The sequence below is a fragment of the Orycteropus afer genome, unplaced genomic scaffold, assembly GCF_000298275.1.
Source record: "Orycteropus afer afer isolate SDZICR_OR568_19922 unplaced genomic scaffold, OryAfe1.0 scaffold00185, whole genome shotgun sequence".
Classification (NCBI taxonomy): Eukaryota; Metazoa; Chordata; class Mammalia; order Tubulidentata; family Orycteropodidae; genus Orycteropus; species Orycteropus afer.
Window position 1 is genome coordinate 2,090,604 of NW_006921772.1, and position 14,412 is coordinate 2,105,015.

The 14,412-nt window shown below is 36.5% G+C and overlaps 1 protein-coding gene across 1 annotated transcript in view; it reads right to left on the reverse strand.

Annotated features, from left to right (window-relative positions):
- Window positions 1-14,412, reverse strand: part of FBN2 (fibrillin 2) — a 365,588-nt gene that overhangs the window by 57,416 nt on the left and 293,760 nt on the right. Inside the window, exons 35-41 of the mRNA XM_007947457.2 lie at window positions 11,985-12,107; window positions 11,233-11,355; window positions 6,342-6,503; window positions 5,558-5,626; window positions 4,752-4,877; window positions 3,184-3,309; window positions 2,308-2,460 (exon numbers count right to left, since the gene is read on the reverse strand). Of these exons, the coding sequence (XP_007945648.1) occupies window positions 2,308-2,460; window positions 3,184-3,309; window positions 4,752-4,877; window positions 5,558-5,626; window positions 6,342-6,503; window positions 11,233-11,355; window positions 11,985-12,107 (882 nt within the window). The remainder of the gene's footprint in view (window positions 1-2,307; window positions 2,461-3,183; window positions 3,310-4,751; window positions 4,878-5,557; window positions 5,627-6,341; window positions 6,504-11,232; window positions 11,356-11,984; window positions 12,108-14,412) is intronic.

Sequence of the window (14,412 nt, forward strand, 5' to 3'; positions counted from 1 at the left end):
ATTATAATTCCAGCTTCTGTAAATAAAGGTTCTAGGGATTTACTATTATTAAGTTTTTAATGTTCTGACATTAGAAAGTAAGTAAATCATTTCAAGGGTCAAATATATATATTTAGGCATTAAAATTTACTGTGACATGCAAAACTTAAAATGACCTAACTTAAGTAGATTGAAAAGACAGAATAAGCACAAATTTAAAAATGGATTATGGATTGTACAAAAGCATATATGCATATAAAATAACTTCATAGTGCAAAACAGGTTAACAATGAATAATGGATGAGAGGTGAATTTTGTCTTTACTACAAATCTGTTCATGAGAATGTAAATTTGAGGCATTCAGAAATAGCATGTCATAGAGTAAAATGGACTGAAAAAAACTACTACTATCTAAACATAATTCATCAAACCAATGGAAATCTGAAAGAATTCTAATTTTTAAGAAAGAAAGTCATAGCTTCTGATGCCAACTGTTACAATGAGTAAAACTCCTGAAAACAGCATTGGCTAGAATGTAGTTCATGTTATACTCAGAAGTCTTCATGAGGGCAGGGACTTCGTATACAACAAGCATGCAGAACAGATAGCAAGGTACATAGTAGGCAAAGGCACATAGTAGGTGCTCAATAAGTATTAATAGCCCAATTTAATGGGTTCTAATTGCCTGAACTGACACAGAGGCTACCACAGTGGGCTCAAGTATGACAGTGATTGTGAGGATGGTGCAGGACTGGGTAGTGTTTCGTTCTGTTGTGCATTATAGGATTGCTGAGTCTGAACCTACTTGGTGTCACCTAACAACAAGTGCCTGGCAATATGCAAATTATAATTGACATATATTACCTCATTTAATCATCAGTATAAAAATATGAATTAATCAGTTATTTATTATTATAATTATTTTGTAAGCGAGGAATCAATTTATCGGTAAGGGTAGAGAAGCTACCTACAGTCACAAAGTAAGTGGTAGGGCAGAGGAGCTTCTATTTAAATCCAAACCTGTTTCTCAAACCACTACCTTCCACTTCTTCTCACAAAGAATTTGTGTATTTTATCCCCCAAACCACTGATCTTCAATTTCTAACTTAAGAGTGTTTTAAAGTTAGAGAATCATGAGAACATTGTAATTTAATTTTATGGAACATAACTGTGGCAATATAGAGTTAATGAAATCCATCTACTGAATTTGAGCCACTGAGAAAGGCCCAAACATACCACTGTTCATCACCTCTCTCCATTTCATTTGATCATCACATTAAAAAAAATTAAATAAATATACCCTAAATAATATTTTAGTAGCTCTGGTAGCATAGTGCCTAAGGCACATGACTGCTAACCAGAAGTCTGGCGGTTCAAACCCACCAGCCACTCCTTGGAAGGAAGGTTGGGCAATCTACTTCCGTAGTGATACTCCCTCGGAAATCCAAGGAGGGGTCGCTATGAGTCGGGTCCGACTCGACAGCACATAACAACAACAACAAATAATATTTTAAAACAAATATATAATTTTATTGTTTTTTATTTGTCCTATTGGTTCAATTTTTAGTATCTTTAAAAATTATGTGTCCGGGTCATGAAAGAAGCTGAGGGGCAACAAATTCACGATTTAGTTGTATTTTGTTCTCATCTGTACTATCTTTCAAAAGAATCTGTGTTCGTGACAAAAATACGACCATGTAAATAAAGGCAAGGTCTAATTTCTGTCAAGTAATTTCAGATGAGTCCAAAGAAGAGGAAGCATAAGGAACCACTTTAACATACATGTTGCTTTTATGTACATTCAGATCACCAAGTACCTTTTTTTTTGGGTGTAGTTTTCAGGGTTGAATAAAAAGATACTTATCAAAGTTGATGGCTTTCAAATTACCACAAGTTATTTTCAAAATATTACACGCTTCAAGTCTAGCTCAGTGCATGGCACATAGTAAATGTTCAGTAAAGACTTATCCCACAAATAAATGAATAATTGACTAGCATGATTTAAGATAAGGAGTTTATAAATGGGCCAATACTATGAACTCTAACACTTTAGCAATGGAATCTACATTCAGAATTTGGGAGCCTATTCAACCAAATGTCTTAAAATTAGTGTCTGAACCTCTGAGAGGGCTAACTGGAAAACCGAGACACAGGATGATCTTGGATATTTTCAGAACGGGACATCTCTGGTTTTAGAGCACATGTTTACATTTAATTTACTGTTATGTTTACTTTTATTATACTGTTTTATATATATATATATGTGTACATATATATGTGGATTCATTTACATCTATATATGTATCACTCTATGAGCTGTGTGCTTACCTGTTCCTGGTGTTGGACAGGGTTCACAAGGTTTGTTCCAAGCTTTGCCCACATTATATGTACAGCAGCACATTCTCTTTGTCACATTAAAAGGCAACTCATTCTCACAAGTGGTTCCATTATAGCTTCTGTAGCAAAAGCTTTTCCTCATGTCTACATGGAGAAAAACAAATATGCTAACCAATTACATCAGTAAGCAGTAATAATGAAACCCACACATCTGTAGACACCAAACTTTGAAATGAAAACAACTCTGAAAAATGTCTAAGTCATTTGAAAGTATCTTAGTTAAATCCATCTCATTTTCAGATTAACATCTTCTCTGTTTTTAGATAAGAAATATCATTTACAATTTTCTTGGGAAACAAAGCTCATGTTTCTCTACTCAAAAGCATTTACTTAATTTAAAAACATTAAGTGTTAAAATTTAAACGTTTTCCTATTTCTATAACAAAATCACTTTATATAAAAGGAGAGTAAAATTTATGTAAGGCTGTATAATAGCTGATTAAATTTTCTGCTTTAGACTCATGCTTTTTGAAATTCTGTAAGTATACAGCCAAAGTTGAAAAATATGCTACAGATCCAGGGCAGAGTAGAACTACCCTATAGGGTTTCCAAGGCTGTAAAACTTTACAGAAGCAGACTACTACATCTTTCTCCCGCTGAGAGGCTGATGGATTTGAACTGCTGCCCCTCCAGGTAGCAGCCAAGGCCTTATACACTGCACCACCGGGGCTCTTATAAGAGTTTGAAATTCTTCATCAACCATGAATATTTAATTTCCAAACCTTCTGAACTATAACTCCAAGACTCCAAGCCTTAGATGGTAAATCAACAACTGTGACATAATTAATCTCAGAGAACTTCACCTACCCATGCAGTTGTGGCCTCCATTGACCTGCATATATTCAGGTGGGCAGATGCAGGTGTAATTTCCCAGGGTGTTGTAGCAGGTCCCTGGCCCACACACACCAGGATGTGCGAAACACTCATCAATATCTAGAGTTGGCAAGAATATTACTAATTATTGTTCAGTGAGGTTACAGTCCTTTACACTGATGAACCAAGTGGTAAGGGCTATTCCCCCAAATTCATGCTATTTATACAAAATTTGTTATTTTAAGAAATTATATAAAAATATCCCAAAATCCGTACAGTACGTCCCTGGAGTATGAATGACATCTATTCTTAACTGTGTCTTTAAGAACGTGTGTATAATTTGGAATAGATACATACAGTCCTTATTTAGCTGTTCTTTGGTGCAAGAAAAACTTTAAGTCTTTTCAATGATTTTAAAAGCTGCACATGAAGCAAATGAAGGTGACTGTGATGAATCTGTTGTGAGTAGGGGTTGGGTCTGCTGTTTTAAAGTGAGGGCCAATTCACAGAACATTAAAGGTCAAGTAAGAGTTATCCATTAAGTTGGACATTTGTAACTTGGGGACTGCCTGTATTTATATGGCACAGGTTGTGTCTTTCTTTAAAAGAAAGAAATCCCAGTATTCCAAAATATAAATGATCAAAAGAAATGATTCCAAAGAGGCAAAACATAATTTAAGTGTCACCTACAATTTTTATCGAAATTTCATATTCTTCAAATGAATTGCTTTACATCTCATGTCACTGAAGCCAAGTTTTAATGACAGCTTTAAAGTGGCCACACGTTAGGAGAGCCTTGATCGTTGTAACTCCTTTCAAATTAGTAACTATTCAGACAGTCTAGAAGCAGCTCGGCTGCTGGTTGTTTTCCTATTAAATCTCATTTCTTCCAGATGCATTTACCTTAAAGATGTTCCAAAAGAAAGATTACAATAGAAAAAACTGGTTATATGTTTAACGTTCAATTTCAGAAGTGAGCATTCATTTACTCATTAAATAAACTTTGAGAATGTTCTGTATGCTAGAACTTGTAGCTATAAAAATATGGACCTTGCCTTAAGAAACCCCCCCAGTCTAATGGGTAGACAGGTCCCTAAAATGATGATTATAATGTCTTATGATAAGTAAGGAGACAGAAGCAAAAAGGTGTCCATAAAACCTTTCAACTCCATCATACTCTGCAGTCTAACCTTTAAAAATTATTACAATGTTAACTTAATAGTGACATTTAATGTTACTTATTTTCTTATACAAAAATCATATCAATATTTGAACTAACTTGATATTGTACAGTTTCATACTATCCCAATTTTTCCCCACTTATTTTCAATCAACCCATTTACTTAGAACAAAATAACAGTGAATTGGAGCACTTGAGCTGTTGAATAATTTCTTCATCATCATACAATTGACTATTATGGGTACAAAAAGAAAACACTGCTGAGGCAGTAGTGTCAAAGGATCCTTTGACAGAATCTGAGGACAAAGCCTTTCTTTCTGGGCCTGACCAGTGCTTTTGTTTTAAATAGCATCAATAATTTTTAGGCATATAGCCCCCTCACCTTCACAGATGCGGGTTTCCTCGCTGAGGTAGTAGCCTTGTGGGCACTCACACTGAAAGCTCCCAAAAGTGTTGATGCAGTTTCCACCCTGGCAGAGACCTGGTAACTCCTGACATTCATCAATGTCTACAAAAGGAGAGACGAGCTCACTCACAACAAACATGACCACACTGACAAGAGTTGCTTTTAGTGCTTTTACACATGTGATCTTGTAAGACCCACAGATTTCCATACAGTTTCAATGGTTTATTGTAACAACAACAACAACGATCTATAATTAATATCTAGATAACCTCAATTTGGTATAAATTTTGGCTTTAAACACTTTTTTTTTTTTTCTGAGAACTCTCAAATGTATGGTTCCATCCTTGACTTCTCCCCTGAACTCCAGACTCCTGTGCTGTCTATTTGACTTCTCCTCTTAAATATCTAATGGCTATATCAAAGTTAACACATTCAAAATCAGACTGTTGATACTCTTTCATCCACATACACTGTAGATTTTATTGACTTTGTTTTGGAAATTTGCCATAACTTGGGAAGTATGATTAAACAGAGGAGGGGATGATTCAACTTGGGCGGATAATGGTAGAGTATTTCTTTGCAGAACAAATGTACCTGAGACCACCGCAAGGGGTTACTACCTTCTGATAAAAGTGGTTGTTCAGCACCATGGTAACTGATCGGCCATCTGTAATGTTGCTCAATCTTGTTGTTGGGATTGTTCTACACTAGTTTTTTCATCAGCTTTTCTCTAACATAAACTCTGTACCTTGTTTAAACATGGGTGACAGAGATGAGCTCACCTTCTAAGATGATTGTAATGGGGTTAGGTCTAAAGCCTTCACCTCCGGGACACAGGGTGTAATATTCAGCTACAAAAGAACAGAAAGCAAGAGATTTGATATGTATGTCTAAATGGCTGGGGCAAGGAACAAGAATTTCACAACTGCCAGGATCAAAACATACATCCTGAGGGGTGTGCTCACATTTTCTTTAGTGGCTTTTCAGACATATTTAAAATAATATTTATTACATTTACTAGAAATAAGATCACTTCTTCACAAATTATACACACAGTAGAATACCAAAAGACATTTGTTTTCAATTAAAGAAAAAAATCTCTCACAGACAATTTATTCCATAACTTTTTGGCTAGCAAAGGAAAACTAAAGGGCTCTACAGTACAAAGGTTTTGGTCTATGTCCTTATCATAAAGTAATGATGTTTTAAATTAAGGCATTCTGTGATTGAATTCAGGAATACAACACACCTATGAACCTGAACTAAATAATCTCTGAGAAGAACGAGGAATGACCTTCATCTCTGATACCATGGAGAATTGATATTCTTATCATTCATACTGGAATAAGATGAAAATCTTTTTTGTTGTTGTATCATGAACAACAGCAAGACAAAAATGTAAATTCCTTTATATAAAACACTCTTGGCTAGTTTCAGTTTGATCATTGAAAATGGTCCGAATTTAATTTTTGCCCTCACTACTTCCCCTGCCTTCCAGCAGAGGAATAAAACTTCAACTAGTTTTTAGATCCCAGAGTTTGCTCCCTTCTGCAGCTCCATACTTACTGCTATTGACAGGGGGGCACGTCTCGCAGGGATTTCCCCAAGCCTTCCCCAGAGAGCAGCAACAGGAAGAGCGACTGACGCCCACCCCAATCTCGGTATTGCAAGACAGACTCCCATCGCCTCGAGGACCAAACTTCAGGTAGCAGTTGCCCACGCGGTTGTCTGCAGAGCAACACGAGAGTTTTAACTACTGTTGCCATAGTAAGAATTATTAGAGAAAAGTCACTCAAATAATGAAATGCAAATCCTGTATACTGATAGGAAAAGTTAACTTTTTTTTTTTTTTGAGAGCTTGTTTGATATTCAACGTCAGGCGTACATTTAGTTTCATTCCCCATTCGCCACGTCCAACCCTAACCCAATCACCTCCCTTCCCTACCCTGCAACCCTCCCCTGTGCCCCTCGTAATTATGCACTCCTGTTTGTCCTGCATTTCCTCAGTTTGAATGTTGCTCCTCTGGTGTCCCATGGTCTACTGCTCTAAGGGATGTATTACCATAGCGTATGTGGGTACATCATCCTGGGTTGAGTGGTCTGTATGTACATCTTGTTAACTATTGGGCTGAGAGCCCACCCCTGGGGGTGAGTTTCATTCCAGGTGCAGAATGTATTCCAGGGCCATAGTACTGGGAGTCTCACCAGATTTGATCTGACCAGTAATTTTGGTCATTATTGAATTTTTGGATTTTGTTTTTGTCTTTAGCATGTAAGCAAGGAGAGTAACTGCTGGTTCACTGAGTTTGCACATACTTAGTTTTGAGTATTGTCATCGTTGTTGTTATGTGCCATCAAATCGGACCCGACTCATAGCGACCCCTTCCCTTCTTGGGTTTCCAAGGCAGTATCATTATGGAAATAGATTGCCCAACCTTCCTTCCGAGGAGTGGCTGGTGGGTTTAAACCGCCAGCCTTCTGGTTAGCAGTCAAGTGCCTCAGGCACTATGCTTACCAGAGCTTGAGTATTAGGAAAAATAACCAAACATGCTGCCATCCATTCGATTCCAACTCATGGCAACCCCTATGTGTCAGAGTAGAACTGTGCTCCACTGGGGTTTTCAGTGGCCGTGCTGTTTTGGAAGCAGATCACCAGGACTGTCTTCTGAGGTGACTCAAGATAGGTCTGAATGCCAATCCTGAAGTTCGTAGCCGAGCACTCAACTGTTTGCACCACCTAGAGACTAGTTTTTTTTACCATCTGCATTCATTTTAAAATATGTTTACTTTACGTCATTTTGCAAATAATTTACAGAAGAATAAAGGTAGAGTGAAAACATCTGTGTCAGAAATTTTAATAAAAATTTAATCATTGTTAATCCAAATTTTATTCCATATTGTCCAACTTTTGAAGGTACATTTACCCAAAATGTCCCTCTGAATGTAATTAACTTCTCAGCAGCAGCTGTCATGCATAAACCTGGAACATATCTTTTTTGTAAACACTGAATCCAGGTTTCAAACACATGTCCAGTAGATTCTAGTTTGTTATTTCTAGTTCTTCTTGTACTTGGATCATCAAAACACAATACCTGAAGAATTAAAAAAAAAAACTCTGATGGCTTATAATTTTGTTGAAGAGAGCACAGCCATCTTCTTTGCTACACAAATAGAAAATGTTTCATTTTTAGATTTATCAACACCTTAATGGTTAGGAGTCCCTGGGTGGTATAAATGGTTAAGCACTTGACTACTAGCTAAAAGGCTGGCGGTGTGAATCTACCCAGAGGCCTTGAGGAGGACTGATTCCGAAAGGTCACAGCCTTGTAAGCTCTATGGCAGCTCTTGGGAGCTCTGGTAGCACAGTGGCTAAGACACTTGCCTGCTAACCAGACAGCTGGCGGTTCAAACCCACCAGCCACTCCTCGGAAGGAAGGTTGGGCCATCCTACTTCCGTAGTGATACTGCCTCGGAAACCTAAGGAGGGGTCGGGGTCATTATGAGTCGGGGCCGACTGGACAGCACATAACAACAACAACAACAACAACACTCTGCACACAGGGCGTTGCCCTGAGCTGCAACTGATTTGACAGCGATGAACAACCACAACAACAACATTAGAATGATTAATCCAATGATTTTCTTTTATTTCTATTTCATTATTATAACCTTTGCATACAAACCTACCTTTATCATTTGTCCACTTATGAACTGTATCAATTAAATTTTGGTATACAAATACTATACAGGATGAAAGATTACAAGAATGTGGGATGGTCTATTTTCTTGTTGCCAAAAAAAAAAAAAAATATATCCTATTGACCAAGTGGATGAGAATACCATGTGCCCTTTGTCGACAGAAATATGAAGACCGGACAATCTACTTCCATAGAGGTACTGCTTTGGAAACCCAAGGAGGGGTCACTAAGAGTCGGAACCAATTCAACGGCAGTGAGTTATACTGAATTGGAGAAAATTCATCTAGAATGTTGGCATCTTAAGACTGATAGCCTGGCACTTTGTTATAGAATCAATTTCACCATCATCTTTTAAATCTAGACTAGAGTGCTGCTCTCTCTGTATCTTTGCATTTCCCTTCTGGTTCATTTAATAATTGTGAAATATTTTCCACTATAAATTTCTTTCTGTCATATGGCCAGAAATGGAAAAATTAAGCGTTTTCAATTCTCAATAAAAGCTAAAAGAAAATTCCAAATACAGTGTCTCCAAGTCTTTTTTATATAATCTTAAAAGATGATGCATTTCTTTGGATAACATGGAAAGAAAACTGCAAGGTGATGCAACAAGTGGCTTGTTATTTCAATATCATATCATCCTTCCAGTGATGCCGTAATTTCTTTTTTTCTTATTTTAATTTCCTTACCATCATTGAGCACAATGAGCAATAATGAAATAAAGCCTAGGATGATGAAATAGCATAATGTTTCAAGATGAAAAAGTAAGATTACTGACATCTCCTAATATAACTTGGATTTTATAAAAGAGTCTAATGGACCTGTATGGTAATTGCCAGTTAGAGTAAGCTTTTTTTCTTTTAAAGACTTCTGAGAAAGAATGAAAGCCATGAAATCAATCTACACAAACAGAACTGCTCCAGAAGAAAATGCAAATCTAAAATTGTTCTGCATACCAGAAGTTATTATAATTACTGCAGAAGAGCCCTGGTGGCACATTGGTTAAGTGCTAGGCTACTCATCAAAAGAGGTTGGCAGTTCTAACCCACCAAGCAGCTCCATGGGAGAAAGATCTGGCAATCTGTTCCTATAAATATTACAGCTTAGGAAACCCTTTGGGGCAGGGGTCATATAAAGTCCCTAAGAGTCAGAATCCACTCCATAGCACACAACATAGAGCATGAGCAGCAAGGCTGCTCTGGTCTATACTTCTCCAGCACAACAGAGGGCTCTTGAGGCTCACATCTGACCACTACTCTAAATTACCCAGAATTCCTAATTTTTGCTTTTCTATTAGGGGTCATGTGGTATTGTTATATTTACTTTGTTTTTTTTTTTCCTATCACTAATGACTTTGGGCATTTGTTTATGTTTGCTAACTTTTTGAGTACTCCCTTTTAATAGTTGCCTGTTCATAGCATTTGCTTCAAAAAGGTCTTAAGCAATACTGAGGCCCCATTGAATCAAAATTTCTCAGAGTGTTATCAGTATAGTATATTTTTAAAGTTCCAGTTTACTGTGCAGCCAGAGTTGAAAATCACTATGTTTCCTTGGCTTCTGGCTCCATCTCTGACCATTTTTCTTGTATTCTGCCCCCATTTACACCACTTCTCTATACAAGCCTCTGTGCTGTGTCTCCAGCACAATCTGTGTTCTACCACAAGGCCTTTGTACTTGCTGCTCCTTATATTTGGAGGCTTCTCTTCTCAAAGGTCCACTTGATTTACTCCATGCTTCAAGCCTCTGACCACCTCCCGTCCCCTCATATGACAAAGCAGCTTCTCCTCCACCCACCTCATGTCAGAATCTGAACCTCGTAATGTGACATTTTGTTTGGTTTTGCCTGTCTCCCTGACACCAGAATGTAAACTCCACAAGAACAGAGAATCTGCTTGTTTTGTTTACTGCTATAGCTCCAGCTGGTAAAACGCACTCAATATTTACTAAATGATTTTGAATGAAAAACACAGAACCTTAAGTTAAGTAGCTATAAATCATGACTAAAAACCTCTAAAACTTGAAAGCAATATATAAATTGTGTATGCTTCACAGTGGCAAAGTTTTCTCTGCATTTATTATAGGTCCAAAGGAGACGTTAACTGAAAGGAGCAGGCTGATTTCTACAGACGTGAGGAATTTTCCTTTTTTTTTTTTTAAATTTGTACTCTCTCAGGAATGCTTACAGACCATTTCCTCTTCTGGGCAAACACTCACTAAGAAGCACAAACAGAGCAGATGGCAAAAGCTGGACAATTATTTTCTAAGACCAGAGATGCCATAATAAATTTGAGAAGAGACACTAAAAATCTTTATTACAGTCTTCCTCTGTCTTCCCCATCTCCCAACTTCTCTCACTCCAGTGGTTTTCCTAATTTCCTGCTTTATTTCACTCTAAACTGATCCTCTCTGTAGGCAAGAGAAATGAGTTGCTGGTAGCTAGGCAACTTGGTATATGGCTTTGGTTCTGTCCATAAGCCAGTTCTGGGACCTTGAACAAGTTATAGCATCTCTCTGTGCCTTGGTTTTCAAGTCTGTGAGAAGAGGATGTTGGAGTAGATACCTCTACAGTTCCCATTTTAAAATACGATTTGGATGATAAAGGTGACCATTTAATGTCTGGCAATCTGGAGTTTCTCAAGAGACAGGACTATTTTGTATTCAAATTAATTGTAGCAAATATTCACCACAGTTGATTTTCAAGAGAGTATGAATATTCAACTTTGTCTATTTGTATTTATTTGTTTCATACACGTTTTACTTACCCACACAGCCCACACCAGTGGGGTTCAGCTGGAAATCAGGTGGGCAGTTACATTCATAGCGACCAGGCGTGTTGACACATAGACCGTTTACACAGTTTATAGGATCTGCACACTCATCGATATCTAGGAAAAACATTTAAGATGCCCATATTAACATCTTTAGTTTCTCTATGCATACTGTAGTCCTAAGAATTTGGTGGACTTTTTGTAAGTTAAGGAGCCTTGGTGGCTCAGTGTTTACATGGGTACCTGCCAACCAAAAGGTCAGCAGTTCTGCTTCTGTAAAGACTTCTAGCTTGGGGAATCTTATGGGCCAGAGTTCTACTTTGTCTTACAGGCTTGCTACGAGGTGGAAATGACTCGATGACAGTAGGTTTTATTTATTTATTTTGTAAGTCGGCAGTTAAAGATTATTAAAATGGACTCAGCACAATAAAATGAAATAAAGACTTTAAATGAAGACTTTGAACTAGTTCATTCTGGTTATTATGTATTCATAAGAATTCTAGTTCTTACATATACATAAGAACCACCTGGAGATCTTGTTAAACTGTAGATTCTGAATCAGTATACCTGGAAAGGCAAATTCTTAAAGCAGTGGGTTGAACTGGAATTAACATACATTTGTGAAAGAATGCTAGTTTCATGTCAGATATTTAATATTAACTTGTTTTCATAGAACTTGATTAAATGTGAACCAAAATATTCACTTCAACTAATCGGGACACAATTATGCCCCTAATTGGCCATACCTGTGCAGTTTCCTCCTGTTCTGTCCAATTCATAGCCATCATCACAGATACAATGAAACATTCCAGGCAAATTATTACATGTTCCAAAGACACAAATATTCTGGAAGGAGCATTCATCAATATCTGAAGATTAAGAAAAGAATAGTCTTGTTTATTAGGGTAGTTTTAAAATTTTGCTTTACTATGTAATAATATTGGGAGCTCTAGTAGCATATTGCCTAAGGCACTTGACTGTTATCCAGAAGGCTGGCAGTTCATCCCTGCAGCCACTCCTCGGAAGGAAGGTTGGGCAACCTACTTCCATAGTGATACCACCTGAGAAACCCAAGGAGGGGTCGCATGAGTCAGGTCCAACTTCGGCACATAACAACAACAACAACATATAATAATATTAATGAACTCTTCTGTTACCTCAGATGCTTTCATGTAGTAAAACTTTTTTTTCTCCCCTTGTGACTAGGTAAGTCACCTACATGGCAAGAAATAAATGATTATCAAGTTTATTTTAAGGAGCTCTGGTGGCGCAGTGCCTAATGCATTTGACTGCTAACCAGAAAGTTGGTGGTTCAAATCCACCAGCCACTCTGCAGAAGAAAGATGAGGCAATCTACTTCTGTAGAGATTTACCACCACAGAAACACAACGGGGGTCTCTGAAAGTCGTAATTGACTCCATGGCAGTGGGTTTGATTGTTTTGGATCAAGTTTATTTTAACTAATACACAGAAGAAATAGTATTTTATTGGTAAAATATGTGTCCAATATTTAAGTCTCTCAGAATTATAATATACTTAACAGAGTTGGCTTAAAACATAAAAAAACAAATAGAAAAATTAAATATGAAACGTATCAAATAAAGTACCAAAAATTTTTTAGAAAATTCAAAGCTTCTAATAAATCATTCAAAGAACAGATGTTTTATAATTGGAAAATTAAAAACATACAACACATCCCTTTTATAAATATTAAAAATACCATGAAAATTGTTTTTTAAGTTTATTTTTTTAAAAACTTCTTTTTTCTCCCTAATATCATGTAATAAGAACAACCACCCACATTCTTAGAAATTTCATTAATGTATCTCTTTCGAATTGAGGTTAGAAATTCTTCCATGAGGCTTTGAATCAAGATCAATAAATGGAAAGTTATCATTCCTAACTCAAGAAAATGAAACCACATACGTGTGTGCAGAGTTGCTAACATGATCTGTGTTTTCACTCAAAGAAAGAAAATGGGCATTTTTGAACATAAATTACCTAATATTCTGAGAATGTAGTCCAGGCATATTATTTTAGGCTAGACTAGATAAGTCATCCCAAACTATTGTCCTGACCCTATGTCTAAAAAGGTCTTCTGGTTATTCATGGTAGTTAAAGTCATGCCTTTAAACTACCTAAGATTTTAAGGTATAACTCAAATTGTGTTTAAAACTTCAATGAATGGGCAAAGGATTTATTTCCCAGTGTACGGGCAATAAAGAACAAAGCATCATTAGGCTGTTATTACAACTGAAGCACATAAATCTGGGGAGCCCCAGTGGTGCAGTGGTTAAGCTGCTAACTGAAAGGTTGGCAGTTTGAATGCACCAGCCACTCAGAGAAAGACGTGACAGTCTGCTTCTGTAATATTCACAACCTTGGAAACCTTATGAGGCAGTTCTGCTGTGTTCTCTAGGGTGGCTATGAGTCAGAATTGACTCGGTGGCAGTGGGTTTTTTTGCATTAATGTATAAGTAAAAATGGAACTGCATTAGGTATTAGCACCTTGAGTATGCATTTTATCCTTTTTAATAACTTTATTAGAAATACATTCTATTTAGATAATATAATAGTTGTATATAGTAAGGCATTATAAAAGAATATTGCCTTGTTTTCATAAAATTGAAGTGTACAAAAAAAAATCAGATAAAAAAGGTGTTATTAGCAAAATAGAAAAGATAGAAAAAACAAAGAATCACTGAACAATGTTTCTACACAGAAAGAATTATTATTTGGTGTAAAGCACTCCAAATTATTCTCTATGCATATTCACAGACAAAGTGATAATGAAACTGAAACAATTTCTATGCATCATATCAATTTTTCTTTATCTTGACAATTTCTAAAATACTTTTTCAATGTTAAGAAATTATGAAAACACAGAAAATAATTATAGCTCTTTGGCTTTATCCTAAAGTTCAAACATAATTTTAGACAATTTTAATAAACTCTGTATAATGAATGGTAAGAAAATTAGCACTCATATTGCCTTCCAACTCCTGATTTGCTATTTTCACTTTTTTAGTATTTATGGCATTTACCATAATCTCCACAGTACTGAAGATTAATTTTGTACTTAAAGGGATCAGCTATGTTTTTATTATAGTCTTCCCATTCATTTCTTGAGTGTGATTCACTGTCAATTTTTTCTTCCCCCCAGAAAGGCCCATA